Below are 18,151 nucleotides of genomic sequence, written 5' to 3' on the forward strand. Positions count from 1 at the left end.
GAGATTCAATATTTAGTTCTGCAGTATATAAATACTTAAACTATCTATGGTAATGAATCTTGACAAGAAAGCAGTAACTGTTCATAAAATTAAACAGATAAGAAGATAGCTGGTCTTTATAAACGTCATTGATATGTGTTGATGTCTTTGGAAGCTGTAAAAGTGATGGTAGAAAATTTTGCTTAATATACTGGTTGCCATTAAATCTATTAGTAATACAGAGACAGTCATCTGGAAGACTTTTGGACTTTAACATTTGTTAATCATAAACCCTTTTTTTTCCTCTTTTTATTTTTTTCTGGAAGCTGGAAAACTACTTGAATATAATTATTTGCCTGTAGTTATTGATTATCAATGATGGTATTGGAAATTAAATTTTTAATATTCTTTTGGTAATTATTCACCGAGGTAGTGATGATGACTTAAAAGATTCATCCTGAATAACTGACAAGAAGCCATGAAATTGATCCATCTCACTAACTCCTTCAGATTTTCTGATGAGTTGCATAACACAAGTATGATGGCTTTGTCTGAACATCTTCATTTAGAAGATGCAGAGAGAGTTAAAAGGAGGATGGTTCCGGCAGTGTTTTCCCAGATTGTCTTTGTGCTCCTTACTATGGCTGTCAAGTGTGGGTTGTGGGTTGGTTTTTTTTTTTTTTAACAGATCAGAACCACTGCTATTTGTGAAAATAGAACCATACTGAAAATTATGTGGTTTTTGGAATGAACTTATCCTTAAATATGCTTGAAAAGAAATGCACTGTTGCTCATGTGATATCATTCTTTTGGTTAGGAAGCAATCATTTTTACTAAGAACACTTTTTAATTTATAATTTTTTTTTTAAATTATTTTATTTTTGTGTGTGTAAGGATGTTGGTGGGGAAGATGGATAACTTGCTATTATAATTAACTTGTAATTGAATATGGGAACATTGTTTCCTCTTCCTCTTTCAATTTGAAAAATACCTAGAAATCCCCTTGGGATTATTGCAATAAAAACATAGTCTTTATCTAAAAAGCACAGATACAAGTCTTCCAAATGCATGGGTCCTTCAAGTATTTTTCAGTATAGTGTGAAACTACAAGAGAAGATTTTTAAAAGTACAGAAAATCTCTTTAAAATGTTGATCTGCATACCATTTGTTGGTATTATTTCCTGAAAACTATTTGTATAGCTCTTCTGTAGGCATTTTGGTTATCTTAATTTGTAGTTTGAAAACGTTGTATGTTATTCAGTGTAAATATAGAAGCTTTCAGTGGCCTGAATTGAGCTGAAGAATTGTCTAATATTAATTAAATTGTTAGAGCCCTTGTGCAGGAAGTCACTATTTCTCTCTGTTTTGATGTTTGTATATGTATAAATATATAGTTATTGCATGATATTGTAATAATAAATGTGTCTAACTTCTTCTGAAGGTGAGGGTGGTGAGATCATCTCCACCAAGTTCACAGTTCAAAGCCACATTTCAGGAGTCTTACCAGGTCTATAAACGTTACCAGATGGTTATTCACAAGGACCCACCTGATAAACCAACTATAAATCAGGTCAGAAGGCCAAATGAATTTTATGCAAAGCTCACCTTCCCCTCCATTTCATGTGTCTTGTTTCTAGGAGAAACAAATGTGGATTTTATATCCATTGTATATTCAGGAGCATGTAAAATACTGCATCAAATAAAATCAACATCCTGAAAGTGCAAACTCTTTTGATATCTCTTCGTGAATGCCACAAATATTTGGTCTTAATTGCAGACAGAAAAGTTGGGGAAGTTACATGGGTGTGCTATTGGGTAAGAGATGGAGAGGATGAGGCTTTTGGAGATAGATGTTGTGGGCCCTATAAATACAAATCCCATAAGAACTAAAACCAGCTGGACACTTAGCCCGATAACTAGTCTCATTGGCTTTGGTTTGAATGCTTCCATAAGGAGGAACTAGCATGATCAGGGCCAACATGTGAGTAAAAATTTATCACACATACAAATTGTTGGTTTAAGGTTCACAGAAGTTGCATAAACCTCTTCACTTTCAATTTGAGCCCTTCAAGAAGTAATCTGTGCACTCCATCTAAATTACACATCGTTACTGCTTCTTGTAATGACCAGGCGGTGTGTAATAGCTAACTGTCAGACATATTACCTCTCTAATACTATGAAGAAAAAAAATCAGGAGTTTGGAGAAAAAGTATATGTAGCAAGAATATGTAATTGCTAAACCGGGGCAATGAGTGATGTGCCATTAAAAATAATACATTTTAAAAGTCCTTGAGACTGTACAACGAAAATAAAATTTATGGTTGATTTGTTAAATAGCTTGGTCAAAAAATAGGTTGACTAAACTGGTGCTTTGGAGTGTTCTGGTGTTACACCATTTTTATTCTTTAATGAAAGCATCAACAGTCAGTTTAAGCTTAGTGTTAGTTATCAGACTGTCCCCTGTAGGAGTATTTTCTTGTTACTATGTTTAAAGTAGAGAACTGACTTCAGAGGCTTTGAAGTGGATAGGAGGAGATCTTTCACTAGCCTTACCTTCAGAAGCATATTATCTGATGATACGCACTCAAAATAGTATGCTTGTATTTTCCTTGCTCTGAAGGTGAGGTTAGTACCTGTCTCCTTTGAGGACCCCCAGTTCAAATCATCCTTCAACCAATCAGCCACTTTATTTGCCAGGTATCAGATGGCTATACACAAGGATACACCTTCTGACTGTGGCGAAAATGAGGTACAGTTCACTGCATGCACCTTTATGAAAACATTTTTTTTTAATGCGCAGTTAAATGGTGGGAAACGGTCTCTCTTAGAGTGACTCCAAGTATTAAAATATTACAGTTTCCATTTTGGGAGGGAAAGCATTGTGGTTTTTAGCAAGCTTCTGTTGCAGGCTTCAGCCCAGGGGAAACTGAGCTGAAGAGAGAGGGTTTATGCACCATCGTAACTAAAAAACTAATGTTAGTAATGAGTTAAGTAGAGCTGCTGTTTGTACATGATTTGTAAAGAGGCCTGGGACTGAGATTTCCACTGGAAATGGGATAATGGTATGGAAGTGCTTTTTTGATGGCAAAAGCGTCTTCTGCTTTAAAGCTGTTCGGTACCTTTTCCACATTTCTCCTTAATTTTTTGTGGTCTTGCTTAATTTAACAGGTGAAGGTTTTGAAAATCTTAGTTTTATTCACACTTCATTGCTAAGCATACCTCTCAACTAGAACTCACCTTTGCAGTAGAAATAGTGCAAATATTCCCGCCAGCTGACTGTCTGAGATTCAATGAGAGTACGTTTCATATGAATAAAGCCTGCTTTTAAAATGGTGTTTACAGGATGCTAATCCTTATCTAATAAGTAAAAAAAAAAAAAAAAAAAATGCTTGTGGGATTCTAAACAAGCAGCAATTCTGCATTTCTCTGGCAGGTGGCACAACATTTTCATTAGCAGAATTAATAAAATTACTTCAGATCTGTCATTTCCATCTACTGCAAATGTACGACTTCAGTATTGATCAACTGTCTAGTAAGACTTCTCTGTTCTTGAGAGCAATACTTGCAGAAGTGATACCTAGCAAGCTGTGGCTGCTTTCCAGGTAGAATAATAAAACCACATAATCATTTTTGGCTTTAGTTCAAAAGAGTGTAAGAAGAGCTTTTTTGTGAGATCTCTGTAATGCTACTGTGAAAAGCCATAAAATTTATTTCACTTTGTTTTGTAAAATAATAAGACTCATAACAATAAGTAGTAGTCTCTGCCCTTTTTATAATTACTGACATAAATTAGGTTAATTATAGTAATGTAAAAATTGGAAACATGCTGAGAAAGATTGAGCTATTTACTAGATATGTACCAGGCATTACCTGGTCTGATTAGGGACTTGATTTGTCTGCTACAATGAATGTATTTCAGCCCTAAGGCATATATAGCAGCCTATATAGCATATATTCCACCGTGCATTTGCTCTGAAAATCTTGTTGCTGCAGAGAGGGTGCTAAGAACTTCATATACTTACTTATTCTTTGTTTAAAATTATGGATTTTTTTTTTTTTAATACAGTCATTACATCATGAAGCATCGAGAGCAAAATCACGATGGCTGCTTGCAGTTCAGTTCTGACTAACAGTTACCTCTCAGTTCATCTAATCTCTGTTTGGGTTAGAGTGCATGGTTTGGTGTAGACTTGGGTTTGATGGCCTTAATCACCCATGGAACTTTGGTTTTTAACTGAGGGAGTCTAGGGAAGGAAAGATGCGTTAAGGACAGTTCAGGTTTCCACCACCTTAAGGTGTAAAGTCTATCTTGGGAATTCCTGTTGAATAGGAAGGAAACAGATTTTTGTTCATACTGCTAATAGTTTAATGGATTTTTATCCTCCTCTTTTTCCTTGTTACTTGCCATAGGTGTTTCCCTGCTCTGCCTTTATCTTCTCTCTCTCTGGCATCACGTTTGTGCAGGCTTAGTATAATATTCCAGGGGAGACATAAGACCTTCTCTGAAGCTTCTAGTAAACATAAAAACTCAGTCTGATGCTGATGGGTTTTTATTTAGGTCCTTCTTTAGCACTAGTAAATTATCTTGTGTGTTCACGTGACTATCTGGCTAAGATGATCTTTCTATTCAGTTATTAGGCAGTAAAGCTCAGTCACTTCAATCAAAAGCATTTTGTATTTGATCCCTGCAGGACGTAAACTGAAGAATACGTTACACAAGATGTATTTTGGTGCACATTAGAAGCCTTTTTTCTTTTTTTTTTTTATACCGAATCTGTGTGGGAGGAGAATTATCCGAGTCACTTTTAAGAACAGAAGATACGAAGTAGGGTAAAACTAATCCAAGTTATTGAGAGGAAGGTTGTAAAATGCTATTTGAAAGACCTCAAACAACTTCTTCCTCTTTTTCGGACTTTTTAATATATCATACAGACATTATGGAGCCAAGCAGCTCTTTAAGTAAAGGTGGAATGAAATTCTGTTCTATACACAGGGCTTTTTATCAGGGTGGTAACAAGTCTGCTTTGGGCTTTAAACTGGCAAACATCCAGGAAATTTTTGCATCTAAAAATTAACTTTAGCTTTTAATCTGTGAAAGCTAATACATCTGTGTGTGGTGGATGAACCATCTTTTGAGGGAGACTCCTGCGTACTTTTGTGTTTGGAAAGTTTCTAGTTTACGAAAAGTATTTAATTTTATATTTGGCTGAACACTTCATATTCAGAAACCTGCCTATATTTAAATTCAAAATCCAACAAAAATTGTTATGGGACATATTAACAACTTCTTTTTGGAATATATTCTTAGATTGTTGGCATTACAATATACTGTCTGCCTATGTTAGCTGCTAGTCTAGTTTAATATTAACCTTATTACATTAAAAGCCAATTTTAGAAATAGATTGAGAATTTTGGTGATTATTTGAAAATAACACTAATGTGGAAAGTTATAAACCAGTTCACAGTATTAACAAAAGGTATGTGAACTATGAAGCTGATTATTGCTCAATGAGTGTGAAAGAAGGCCCTCTTTTTGCACCTGTGTAATGTATATACATCTTTTCATCAAGATTTTATGTGAGAAGGGGGAATAGATGATTTCCAGGCCAGGGAATCCATGGAATACTTGACACCAAAGATTACTTTGAACTTCTGGGCACTCTCTGGTTAGTGCCACTTTGAGACCCGTGATAACTGATGTTTCAGTGCCCTTCAAGACGGTGGGTCTTTTTGAATTTTGCCTTTTCCTCCTTACTTTCTTCTCCCCTTCTTCTGCATCTCTGATGGAGACTGCAGTAGCACTAATAATAGTGTGTGTTCATTAAAAAGAATGTAGTTTGAGATTTTGCTGGGGAGAGTCCTGCGATGCATTTTGGTGGTGCAGTATTGATTCCTGATTGAGGCAGTGACTTCTGTTTGTTCTAATAAAAAGCAAGGTAGAAATTTCATAGTGGAACAAACTTTTTCCAAGTCCCAGAGTTGGTGTTAGCCCTGCCGTGATGGAACTTGCCTTTTCTATGGAAGCATCATCATAATCTTCAGTGCCGCTCTCATTGGCGAGTCGAGGATTTTGTAAGATAGAAGTATATATGTTATCTGCCAAATAAGTTAATATTCTAGGAACAGTTTTGAGTTTGCTTGCTGCTCTAACTAAAAGCAGTTTAGCTTGCACATCAAAATTTTTCAGATCTGTTTTTATCTTGACATAAAAGCTACAACTATTTTCTGCGTAGGCTCTTGAACTATTGATTATCCACTTTTCTCTTAGTTTGTCTGGTATAAATTGAACTTCCCTTGGAAATCTTCTCAACTCTCCCAAAAACCTTTGGTCAGTTGCTACAGGATTTCAGCTTCAAAACTGACCTGATTGTCTCTGTGTCTAACTGATGTTACGCAAAGTTGTTGGCACCTAAGAATATTTATGTCAGCATGTTTTTGTTGAATGGAATTGGTGTCTTGAGGAAAAACATAGCAAATGATTTTCTAATTAAAGGTTGCTTCATAATACTTGCTCTTAAATAGTGCTGTGGAATAACTGATATTTCAGTTTTTCTCTGTGGGAACACAAAACCTTACTAAGCTGCTATGTAAATGCATAGTCATCCACTGTTTTAGCAATATGTATACTCCTATCTTAAAATGAGTTGTTGGAAAAAATCAGAAGAATTAGGGGGAACCTCAACAGATTATTAAGTGGTAAAGTATAAACAGCTTCTGAATGAGGTAAGATACAGTCATGGAAAATAGGGGTATCACTGCTTATTGGAGAAATTTATCCAAGGCTACTCTTGAATTAGCCAAGTCCCTGAACTGCTCACTTTTGGAAATTGTGAAAATGTGCAAAGGAAGAATCTGTTTTAGTGTTTGTCATATTCTATGCATTTCTTCTGGCCCTTAATGGAGGTACTATATGTGGACCTTTATCTCAGGTCCAAGACCGTAGTTGTTGTGTACTGTTCCCAATATAACAGAGCTATTATTCACTACCTTTTTTTGTTGTTGTTGGTTTTTTTTCCCTAAAGTAGTGGAAGACTATGATCATGTTTAGTATGAGGATCTGTGTCTATAACATACAAAAAGCTACTAATGTAATCAATTGCAAGGATTTATTTAACATGTCTACAAGTTACTTGTTTGGTTTTTTTTCTGCTTCGGTGGTGGTTATATTTATTTTGTGAAACGAATCAGTCAATAATGAAAAAAATTGCAATCATGAAAGCTTAGAAAAACTGAAAAAGGGAGACTTCTATAATGAACGCAGAGGAGATAGGCTGAGCGTCCTTTCATTGAACAGGCATTGTTTCCCTGTATTATCAGTGAAAGATCAGTTGGAGCACAAATTATAGAGCTGATCAGCAGATCAAGAGTACCATAATTATGCAAGCAAATTGTATGAATGGAGGTTTGTCCACCTCTTTTCTTCATTTGTCATAAATATAATAAATCATACTATAGCTTTGTCGTAATAATTCATGCACAGAGAAATGAGTAAGTATGGTTTTCAAACCTGTATATTTTTTTTTTTTTAATTGAGTAACTTTTAATAGCATTTGGTTGTATTTCTGGGAGAAAATGTGTAGATTAATGTATAGAAGGATGATCTGAGAATAAGACAGAAGAGTGAACTTTTTATGTGTCTTGTATAATCCCAAGAGGCAGAAATACTTTGATAATTCAATCAAGTGCTGGTGCTAGACAGTGCTCGTGGAGGTAGCTTTCTCTACAGATGTACTGCTGTCTGTTATTCTGGTTTTACCTCCAGAAACAGACAAGACTATGAGAGCGACTAGGTAGTGTTTTATGCTTTAGCTTTGTAGAATTACAGTACAAAAATCTGAAAACAAAGTAGAAACATGATAGAAACAAGATAGAAACAGTAACTAGGTCTGAGGGCATAGGCTGGCACTTCAGATGAGAATGCTGGATTTAAGGAAGCTTAGTAATAGATCTGGCTTGTCTTCTGCTTCGCTAAGAGCAATCCATATCTGCAAACGTTTTAACTCTTGCTCAACAGCAAAAATACCTGTGTTTCTGTGTAAGAAATACAGGGAGGGCCTTGCAGAATACAAATCACCTGGAAGATGCTATGATCCAACTCTACCCCAGCTTCAGGATGATTAACAAAGTATGTGGAAATATATGTGTAAATGTTTCAGAACATTTTGCCACCTGCATGTCTCTTGTGTTTTATATGAACTGTCAGAATTTATTTCTTGGTATTTAAATGATGGATACAGATGTGGAACTGTGTAGCTCTGGAGGCAAAGATTTTAAATGAAGTTAATACAGTGAAAACATTTCTTCTTGGCCTTTCATCCCAAGAAGGAAATTTTTTGATCCCAGTGATGTAATCAGTGGCTAATTTGGATAGAATAGGGGTTATCTCTAGCAGTTCTTCTTAATGAAGTATCATCTCCCCAGAGGCATTGCATTTCTGACCCAATGTTGTCTTTTTTAGAATGCTGCTTGAAGTGAATTATAGAAGCTGTCAGCATGTTTTATAGACACACACACATATATATATCTCTCTAAAAGCTCTCAGCTAGTTTAGTTCTTTAGCCGTATTCAGTTCTCGTGTTAAAAAAAAATTAGTGCCTATCGTTCCAAACTGAGTTTTACATATAACACATGTCGTGTAAAAACTTGAAATTAAGAATTTTTTTCTTCCTTCCTCTTCTCTAGGGAAGTTTATGATTGATCTGGGTGGTTTAAAACACTGATACAATACACCTAGTCCATTAATGTGATTTTTAGGCTTTAAGTCTTTTTACAGTAGTCTGTCTTTAAGAAACACGGCTGAAGTGTTACTGAAACAAGCTATGTGGCAGCTACACAAGTTAGAAAACATCTCCATAAAAGATCATAAAAGTTCTACAGTAGTTTCCAGAAGGAGCAAGAGCGAACAGTTTATTGCTGTTTAGACCTTCTGAAGCAAACATTTTATTTAACTTTTCATGAGTGTTTTATAATGACAAACTTGTAGAAAAATAGTATGTGTCTCCATTCCCTCTGCAAAGCTAGCTGGACACTCTCTTTGCTTTGTGCTTAACTAAATATTTGTCTTGGAAGAAAAGAATTTCACAACACACAAAAGATACGCTGTTTGAAAAGGTGCAAAAAATTACTGAAATAGGTATAGTGCTTTTTTTCTTTCCCCCCCCCTTTTTTTTTTTTAATTGCCTCCCAGAAATCCACTTGAACTAATACAGAAAACTGAGTGAGTGGTCTGGGAAATGCTAAGGAGCACGTTCCGATCAATTCGAAAGCTGGTATCAGCGGCCGGTTGCAAACTTTCAGGTCTCTAACCTAGTTTCCTCTTTCTTTTTTTATTTTCTAGGGACGGAACGCTTAAAAAATCAATAGCCTTTGTGGTTATTTTTAACCTTTTGTAGCTTGCCTTGGCAGCCATACGTTTTTATAATGCTCTTGAATTAGTTCTTTTATCATTTCGGTTGATGGCAGTGCTAATCTGATGATTGGCTCTTCGTGGTCGGCTGCTGCTGCGGCAGAACGTCTCACTGCAATGAGCTTGCGTTTCAGATCTCTGATAATGCTGACTTAAAGACTTAGAATGAGTACTTCTGTATCAGCCTGATTCCTTCTGCTTACTTGTGTGGCCCTCGTGACTGTAGTGCTGTGGATTCATGGATTTTATTCTTGAAATGCCTATAAGAGCCAAAGAATTTAGGCATCCAGAGAATTAAGGAACTTGTCCCCAGTCATATCATTTCAGTTCAGATTCTTTTTGCATCACAGTTTACATTGTTCTTCCTGATTTTGACACTGAGTTTTCTATGTAAATCCATATAAAATTAAAAAACCTTTACTGTAAGACTGACAAATCTCCATTATTTTGAGAGTAAGTTTCTTCTGAGCAGACAAAGCCACAGTGACTTTTGTCACTCCGTAAGGGAATTGAAATTGTAATTCTGAAATGTACGTTCTCTCCCATCAGCAATTATTTCTGTTTCGTTAGTCCAATTCCTGTACTGAAAACTACATTTGAGACGTGCATTTAAACTTTAAATCCCCTCTTTCCTTATGTACTATGTCTTGAAGGCTCTTTGTTCACCTTCGGGTCTGTGGAGATCTCTGAAACTGTATTTTGTTAGCATTCCTATATTTTTGTAAGTCACTGTTGAAAATGCTAAGTAGAGCCAGCCGCGGAATAAGCCTTTGATTCCTATGCTAACGTAGCTCTAGTATATTGTCCGCTTCAAGGATAGCAGGATAGCTTGGCACCATCTTTCCTTGTAAACATGCTACGTTTTGTCCCATTTTCTCGATTTTTACAGAAAGTTACAGAATTTTGTTCATTTTCCAGCTTAATTTCAATCTGTTTTCCTAGATAGTTTCTTTTTGGGGGGGGGGGGGGGGGTGTGGTGGTGTGTGTCATTTAACAGCTGCTTCTAGCCTTGCTGAAAGTTTGACTGACTTTTTTGCTGTTTATTTTTTACTTTTTTCACTCCACAACTTTATGGTTAATATTGATTCTAGTCTGTTTTGGCTAGAGAAGATTATTTCAATTAAAATATGGCAGCCCAATGCACAAAATAAATCCTAACACACTTCCTAGGACAAAGTGTGCTTTGACTATGGACCAAGTTCTTCAAAAAGTAAATGGCCTCAGAAACAGTTTTTGTTTATCAACAAGGAAGACTTAACGTTTGAGAGTAAAAACCTGTTTATTCCGAACCTGTAAGAAGTGCCAGTGTCTTGAAAGTAATAGAGCTCAAAAGGGGGACATTGCTCCTTTCTTTGGTGGTGGCAGGATGTCTCCTCCACACTCATGCAGGGTTTGCATGTAGCCAAGAGGAGCTGGATAAAACAGGAAAAAAGTTCGACCTGGAAAGGAGCTTCTAGAGAAGAAAAACCCAATTCTAGCTCTTCATTTCCCTGCGTATCTAAAATACCTAAAGATTGCCCTACTTGAGGAGGAGAAACTCTTTATAAAATGAATATATAGGGAAGATTCCAGGGGCCGAAAGAATGCCATCTTTTTGTGGCTCATTTCTGTTAGTGGGTATGTTAAGATTCGTTTGGCCGCTTTTATTTCCCAAGATGGGGAAGTGTTCATTGTGTTTGTCATGGAAATGGGAGGGAAGAGAGGATAAACTTGCTTGATACATGTGAAGGTGTTACACTGGAACTATAGGTTGTATGACTTGTCTTCTGTATGGAAACTCATAACATTATGTTTTATTTTATTATGAGCTTGGCACGTTTATGAAAAACAAAACCAAAAAATAACCAACACTTTGGTTTATTTTAATCCCATTCAGAGATTAGATTTAAAAAAAAAAAAAGGCCCAAATCCCATATCTGTTCCTCACATCTCCTTTACTCAAAGGAAGAGGGCAAATACTCAGTTTTCCTTGATGGTGAATTGCAAATATGAGCAAATTCTAATACTGTCAAAAGGAAAATTATATATGAATGCCTTTCTGTGATGTCTTTGCACTGAAGATCTCACATAATTTTACAGTTACTGGTGATGACAGCTCAAAGCTGTTTTTTCCTGAGAAGGCTATGACATCATTGTGTGACATCAGTAACGCTTGCTTTCAGAAAGTTACTGAACTACCGGGTGAAACCATTCTGGTTTAGCATCCAAAGCATTGGAATATCTTCCCCCACCTGTAAAAGGAAGCAGGTGTTAACAGTCTAGTTTTATTACAGGTTTTTAAAGCTGTGCATGTGCTTTTACTAGTGCAAGTAGCTCTGAGTTGAACCAAACCTTCCTTTTATTTTTCTGCCTTCTTCCCCCCTTTGATTTAATTCTCAGTGATGTGTTCCTCTCTTAGTATTATTTATTGTGTTTGAAGTTATTTCCTGTTGTTCTGTTGGTTCTTTCTGGCAATTGTAATTAGTTTGCCCCAAAGTAAAAATGTTGTGGATTTCATATGTATTACATAGTTTTTGAAAGACTAAAGTTTATGTAATTCAGTTTGAAATTAAAATTAGAAAAGCATGACTTTGTGAAAGGAATTTTAATTGTGCTTGTGTGACAGATTGAGTTATTTTACATGCAACACCAGCTTTTGACTGTACTTCTTTCATGGTTTATTGAATCATTTTTAAATTGTGTTCATAATAGTCTTGCAGTATTAAATGAGTTTGTTAATTTAGAAACTGAATCTTACGTTTACTTCAGTTCAAATAAATATATAGACTAGGTATATTCCTAGGTTATGATGAAAGTGGTGTGGATTTTAGGGATGGGGGGGAGAGTAAGGGTTGAGAAGATAATAGCAGAGGTCAGTGGATCTAAAATATTTATTAAATTCTCCAGCTCTATGTGTCAATTAAATTCATCCTTAAAAAAACCCCAACAAACCCACAACAAAAAATTGTTGGGTTTTTGGGTAATTGTTTCTTAATTGACTTCTAGAGAAGATTCACAGTCTTCTGAAGTTTTCTAGGACTTGATTAAGAAAATTGTCTAACCTGAGAACTTTAGCAAGTCTCAACAGGTGAAATAATATGTAACAAGACTTGCAATGTTTTTTTCCCCATAAGATTGTGATACAAATTCAACTGCAGTTAAGAATTTTTTATCTAGCCAGCAGTATAGATAGTTGTAACAGTATATACTCCCTAGCAAGCAGCCGTTATGCTCAGGTACACTTAAAAAGTCCCCCCTGACTCCCAAAGGCAAGGGGTTGTACAGCAGTGCCTGGAGAATGGATAAAGCTATTCGAAAAGTGTTGTTGGCTCAGTTTTCTCACCCATAGGGTTTAACGTGCACTATAAAGCTAAAGTTACAGATTAAGAACTATTGGGGGTCTTCTGACATGAAAATTAATAACACATGGTTTATTTTTTTCTGAAGCCTGCACATTCTAAAATAACTGGCTGTAAGGACTGATGCACTCGCCGTGTAGGAATTTGTAACTCTCAGTAGTTCTTTTATGGGAACATAACTCAATAATTCAAATTTTGAATTACTTTTTTTTTCTCTTCAAGTATTATCTGGGGTTTTTTTTCCTCTTGTTCTCTCTTTCTATCCACCAAATCAATACAAATTCTAGAATTTAATTAAGATATGTCAGTCATTCATTTTTCCAAACTCTGAGTAATTTAGAGTGGTAGTGACTAGATCTGAAATGGTTAATTATAGGAAATGCACAATCCCCTGTCTTCACCAGCACCTTACAGAAATTCAGTGTTCTTCCATAGAGTCTGTGTCCAAAGGTTTACCATTCATCCATAGATCAGCTACTGCTATGTGTTTGATGCGGAAAAGTCTGAAATATGACTTCTGCAACATCTTGATTCTTTTAGCATCAACAGATGCACTTTCTTAGAGACACAGTCTTACAGAAGGTTAAGGTTGTGTTCACTCCGAGCTACAATGAGAATGGTCCAGTTAATGTTTGCAGATTGATACATATCTATCTACCAGAGGCTGTGTTTTTATTTCTAAAATCTGCTTTATGGCACCTTCTGAAGAAAAGAGAAAGTTTTAATTACTTAGGCTCTATATGGAACTCCGTCCAAAGTCAGCAATTTACAATATTGGCACTTTTTATTGTTGTCTGCCTTCCTCTCCTCCCCCTCCCAGAGAAAAATGGGATAACTGACAAGTAATCAACCTGTTTTTTGTATTCCCCTTTAAATAGAATAGTCTTCTTTAATTAATGTCAGAAATTCATAGAATTCTTGACAACAAAATCTTGACAACAGTCAGGTTTTTGTAGGTGTCCATATGTATTCTTTTTATCAAACTTTTAATTAAAAGTTCCTATTTACTATTACTTTGCAGTTTGGGAACTGCTGACTTATTAAATCATCCGGCCATTACAAGAGGGGGGAATTAAACCATGTAACACGTACTAGGTTTTTAACAAAGGAATGTTTTAGAGTTAAATACATACCAGAACTTTGTAACATGTTTAATGTGGAATCCACCAACAAGGAAGTATTTGTATCAAATAAGTAAATGATGGTAAATAAATAACTATTACATTTTATTACTCTTAGAATCTTGAACAAGCTCCAGATCATTAAAACCTTGCCTTTTTGGTTGATTATCTGCAGCACATCATTTTGTAATGAGTAAAGAATCTAGATTAGAAAATGCTTGCACTTTCAGGAAGTTGATTTTCTTTTTTTTTTTCTTTTCTTGTTCCTCTTCTTTAGACTTAAAACAGGCTTGCTTATGATTTTGAATGTAAATAAACTTTATTTATAGTAAGAGCCATGAGGGCCCAAACCCTGTTGCTTTAGTGATGGGGCAAGTACCAATGGAACGGTGGGAAAAGACTCTCTATTGCAGGCACTCACAGAGAAGGGTAATGTGTAGTTTAAAATAAAGGACACCAGAAACAGACCTGTATTACAAGGTGATAATTCTCTCACATCACATTTTAAAAAATCTTCTTCTATTTTATAGAAAGGAAGTACTTTGGATAGTTAATTATTGTATCTATTTGTACTTCTAAACAGAATAGAATGTGGGAGTTTGTTTATGGAAATTTTATTTTAACTCTTAAAATCCGATGGTGCTTTTCAAATATATGGTTTTGAAAGAGTGTATCTGACTGTTAATGTATCCTGAAGTACTGCTAATATTTTTCTTCTTTTTCTGCTTTGCATATTTGGACTGTTTTCTTGGGCACATATTTCTGATGAATCTGCCTCGATGCAGTTCACGCGATTCCTCTGTGATTCTCCTCTGGAGGTATGTATTCGTTCTAGATGCAAGTTTTGAAATGGATGTATTCTTTCCTCTCCACTCTCTGTGGACAGCAAACCATTATGGTATAGGTGGTATAGATGGGTGTCACAGTATTTGTGTCATTACTGACTGGTAAGGAAGATAGCACTGTGTTTTCAAAGGAGTCTGAGGACTCCTTTGCTGGATAATAAGCTGGATAATAAGATACCACTGGATTTCATATCACTGCATTAAGAGACAGTAGCAGAAAGTGCTGTGTCTTTTCTGTTATTGATTTATTTCTGTGAAAGAAAAGAGTGTATTACTGAATAACTTGCTAAACTTGTATTTGACTACAATCTGAGTTAACAGTTTAGGAGAGATGCTGTTGCTTCATTTCAGCTAAGCAAACTGCTACGAATTTCTTGCACTGTCTTTCTTGTTAGTCTTAAAGAGTTAAGTACCGCGTGACTGTAATGAAATTGTCAGGTTATAGTAATTACGCTAGTAATTTGATATGTCGCAGTTTGAATGAATCCATGTGTGTAGAGTTTGTTGCTTTTCTCTGCTGAGTCCGCTGGCCTTTACATTCCTGAAAGCTGAAGAGTAATAGAGCTCATTAGACTTTATAGGAAAAGGGCTTTTATCACCTCGTCAACTCATGCAGCAGACTGCCATTATATTCTTAATTTTGTATGGCTATGTAGATGTTGATGCACACTTCCCTGCCAGGTTTATACCAGTATTGTTTCTTACAGACACTTTTTATTGACATTTCGAAGCTTGAATTAAATTTTGTGTGGCACCACTACAGATGTCTTCAATTAGATGAAGTTAAATAAAAGGGGTTGTATATCAGAGGCCAAGGGATTCTTGAAATTCTTTATTCTGAAACAGTTGCCACAAGCAAATCTAGTAGTGTGTAGTCTGTTTACTCTTTTGAACAAAAATAATTTAAAGTAAAGTTTAAACCTTACATGATTTCAATTTGTAATTTTTTGAATTTTTAATAGTGTTATTAGCTGCAAATAGTATGAACACTCAAACTCTTCCTGTCTTTTTTTATTTCCTCATTTTATTATTATGCTTAGTTTTCTGTTTTGGCTGTGGGCTCTGGCACAAAAAATGAATAGTTTAAAAAAAAAATGATACAGTATGTAGTAGCAGAAAACTAGGCAATTTTTTAGCAGTAAACAGGATAATGTAGAGAAACTGTTTGTCTTATTTTATTTTATTTTATTTTTATTCATCCTTTCATCTTAGAAGCTACATTTAAACATTTGCCATTTTACCACTTCAGATATGCAAATACTGCCTTGTTTGGAGAGGTACGGTTATAATGGTTCGGTATAAGAGAATGGCGTGCAGGAGTCTTAGCCAAAAACCAGTGTGGCCTGGTACCCTGTTGTTGCCAAGGTGAGAGTGTTTATGGAAGAAGGGCACAGCGAAAATCCAGACCGCTCAGGGTGATTCCTAGTTTTTGGTGCTCAGTGAGTTAGGGGGGTGTTCTGGGCCGGTAGTTGTATCGGTGTCACTAGTAGTCATCTCTGCGTTTGTCCTTCCCAAGTTGTTCCATGTCGTCTTGATACAACTGTTGGAACGAGCCTCAGCACTCGGATGCGCCATGGCATTACGCAGTCGAATGATGATCTTGTTTTGTTTTGTTTTCAAATCCTTCTTTAACTGCTCTTTAGTCTTTTTCCATCTTGACTGATGCTAAGCATTAAATTGATGGTTGCGTAAAATTGCTCTCAAAAGCATCTTTTTCAGAGAATGCTCATTTATACCCATTGTTTTGGATGTGCATATAGCAATATTTTTTCTCCCATGCATTTATGTTCCATGTGTTTATGAGTATTTGATATTTCCTTTGCCTTTTTAATCACTCAGTATTATGGGATCTTTCTGTAGTTGTTTACACTCAGCTCTTGTTTAACCATCCTGAATACTTTTAAATCATCAGCTCAGTTTGGTGCAACATTATTCAGTCTTCAGTGATTCACCTGCCAGTATGAAGAACAGAATAGATCCAGCACCATGGAAAGTGAGCTGCTTTCCATTATGTAAATGATTATTTATTCTCACTTTGTTTCTATTATCCATATTGAGATGCTTTCGGATTCTAAAGAACTGAAAGATGTTTGTGAATCTAGCTCTTTGAAAAGCACATCAGCTTCTGCTCTGCAGTATTTTGATTATTGATATGTGTTAATTTTTAGGAGATCTAATAACAAATGATACTGTTACCGGTCTGTAATTCCCAGGATCACCTTCTGTAGAATGTCCCATTTTACTCACATTCAATGCACTGCTCAGGACTAAATCACAGCTCGTTTCATTTAGAGATATTGGCAAATTGCTTTTTTTTCTTATAGTGGTGTAGACATCACGATGATGTCTACACGGTGATACTCAAAGTGTTTTTCTACTGAGGTCCCTTGTACCTTCACAGCTTCACTAATCTTTTTAGCGTTTTAAGCTTACTATCGTTGTCCTGATTAAATAGTTGGCAGTATAGCTCAAATACTATACTTTTCCAATAAGGTACAGAAATTAGCTCTGTAGACAGTGTCTTACATTTTGGTGCAGCAAGTTGATTTACTTTGTTTTGATGCGGAATCACAGAATTGTTCAGGTTGGAAGGAACCTCTTGAGATCACCTAGTCCAACCCCCCTGCTTGAGCAGGGTCGGCTAGAGCAGGTTGTCCAGGACCATGGGTTTTGAATATCTCCAAGGATGGAGACTCCACGGGCTCTCTAGCCAGCCTGTGCCATTGTTTGACCACCTCCTCAGTTAAAACCTGTTTCCTTCTGTTCAAATTGAATTACATGTGTTTTAGTTGGCACATGTTGCCTCTTGTCCTGTCAGCGGTAACTACTGAGAAGAATCTGGCTCCCTTATCTTCATTCCCTCCCATCAGGTATTTCTACATATTGATAAAACCTCCCCATGTCATCTGTTCTTGAGGCTGAAGAGTCCCAGCTTTCTCAAGCTCCTCTTACACAGCAGATGCTGGAGCCCCTTTATCATCTTTATGGTCCTTACGGGCTTGCCTCAGTAAGTCCATACTTTTCTTGTACTGGGAGCCCAGCACTGGACCCAGCACTGCTGGTGCAGCCTCACCAGTGCTGAGCAGAGAGGAAAGCTCACCCGCCTCGACCTGCTGGCAGCACTCTGCCTGGTGCAGCCCAGGATGCTGTTGGCCTTTCTTTCTGCGAGGGTGCCTTGCTGACTTTTTTAAATGAAAACATGCAGTGCTACCTCTCTGCTGACACAGCCTATGTTTGCAGGCTGCTTTCACAGCATCTCCACTAATCCCTAATGAAAGGAGGACGTAGTACTGAAAAGGAAATATGTTGCTAACCAAGAGATAGAAATCTACCATCTGGTAGGTTGTATGTGTGTGTGCCTTTGGGAAAGGAACTGCTGGAATTAATCACTTCACTTATTCGGCAAATAATTTCCACTGGAGTGTAGAAGTCAAGGGTTTCCTGGCTTTTTTTTTTTTTCTT

General features: G+C 36.3%; 1 protein-coding gene across 5 annotated transcripts in view; it reads left to right on the forward strand.

The window, feature by feature from the left end:
• ATE1 (arginyltransferase 1) overlaps positions 1 to 18,151 on the forward strand; it is an 85,698-nt gene that overhangs the window by 10,360 nt on the left and 57,187 nt on the right. For 3 of the 5 annotated variants that reach the window (XM_050899003.1, XM_050899001.1, XM_050899004.1), the window contains exons 7-8: positions 1,421 to 1,549; positions 14,630 to 14,662. In XM_050899003.1, the coding sequence (XP_050754960.1) occupies positions 1,421 to 1,549; positions 14,630 to 14,662 (162 nt within the window). Of the gene's footprint in view, positions 1 to 1,420; positions 1,550 to 2,599; positions 2,729 to 14,629; positions 14,663 to 18,151 lie in introns of all 5 variants that reach the window. The other 2 variants (XM_050899005.1, XM_050899002.1) reach the window with 1 other exon arrangement.

Source organism: Gymnogyps californianus, chromosome 6 (genome assembly GCF_018139145.2).
Source record: "Gymnogyps californianus isolate 813 chromosome 6, ASM1813914v2, whole genome shotgun sequence".
In the NCBI taxonomy this organism is placed as follows: Eukaryota; Metazoa; Chordata; class Aves; order Accipitriformes; family Cathartidae; genus Gymnogyps; species Gymnogyps californianus.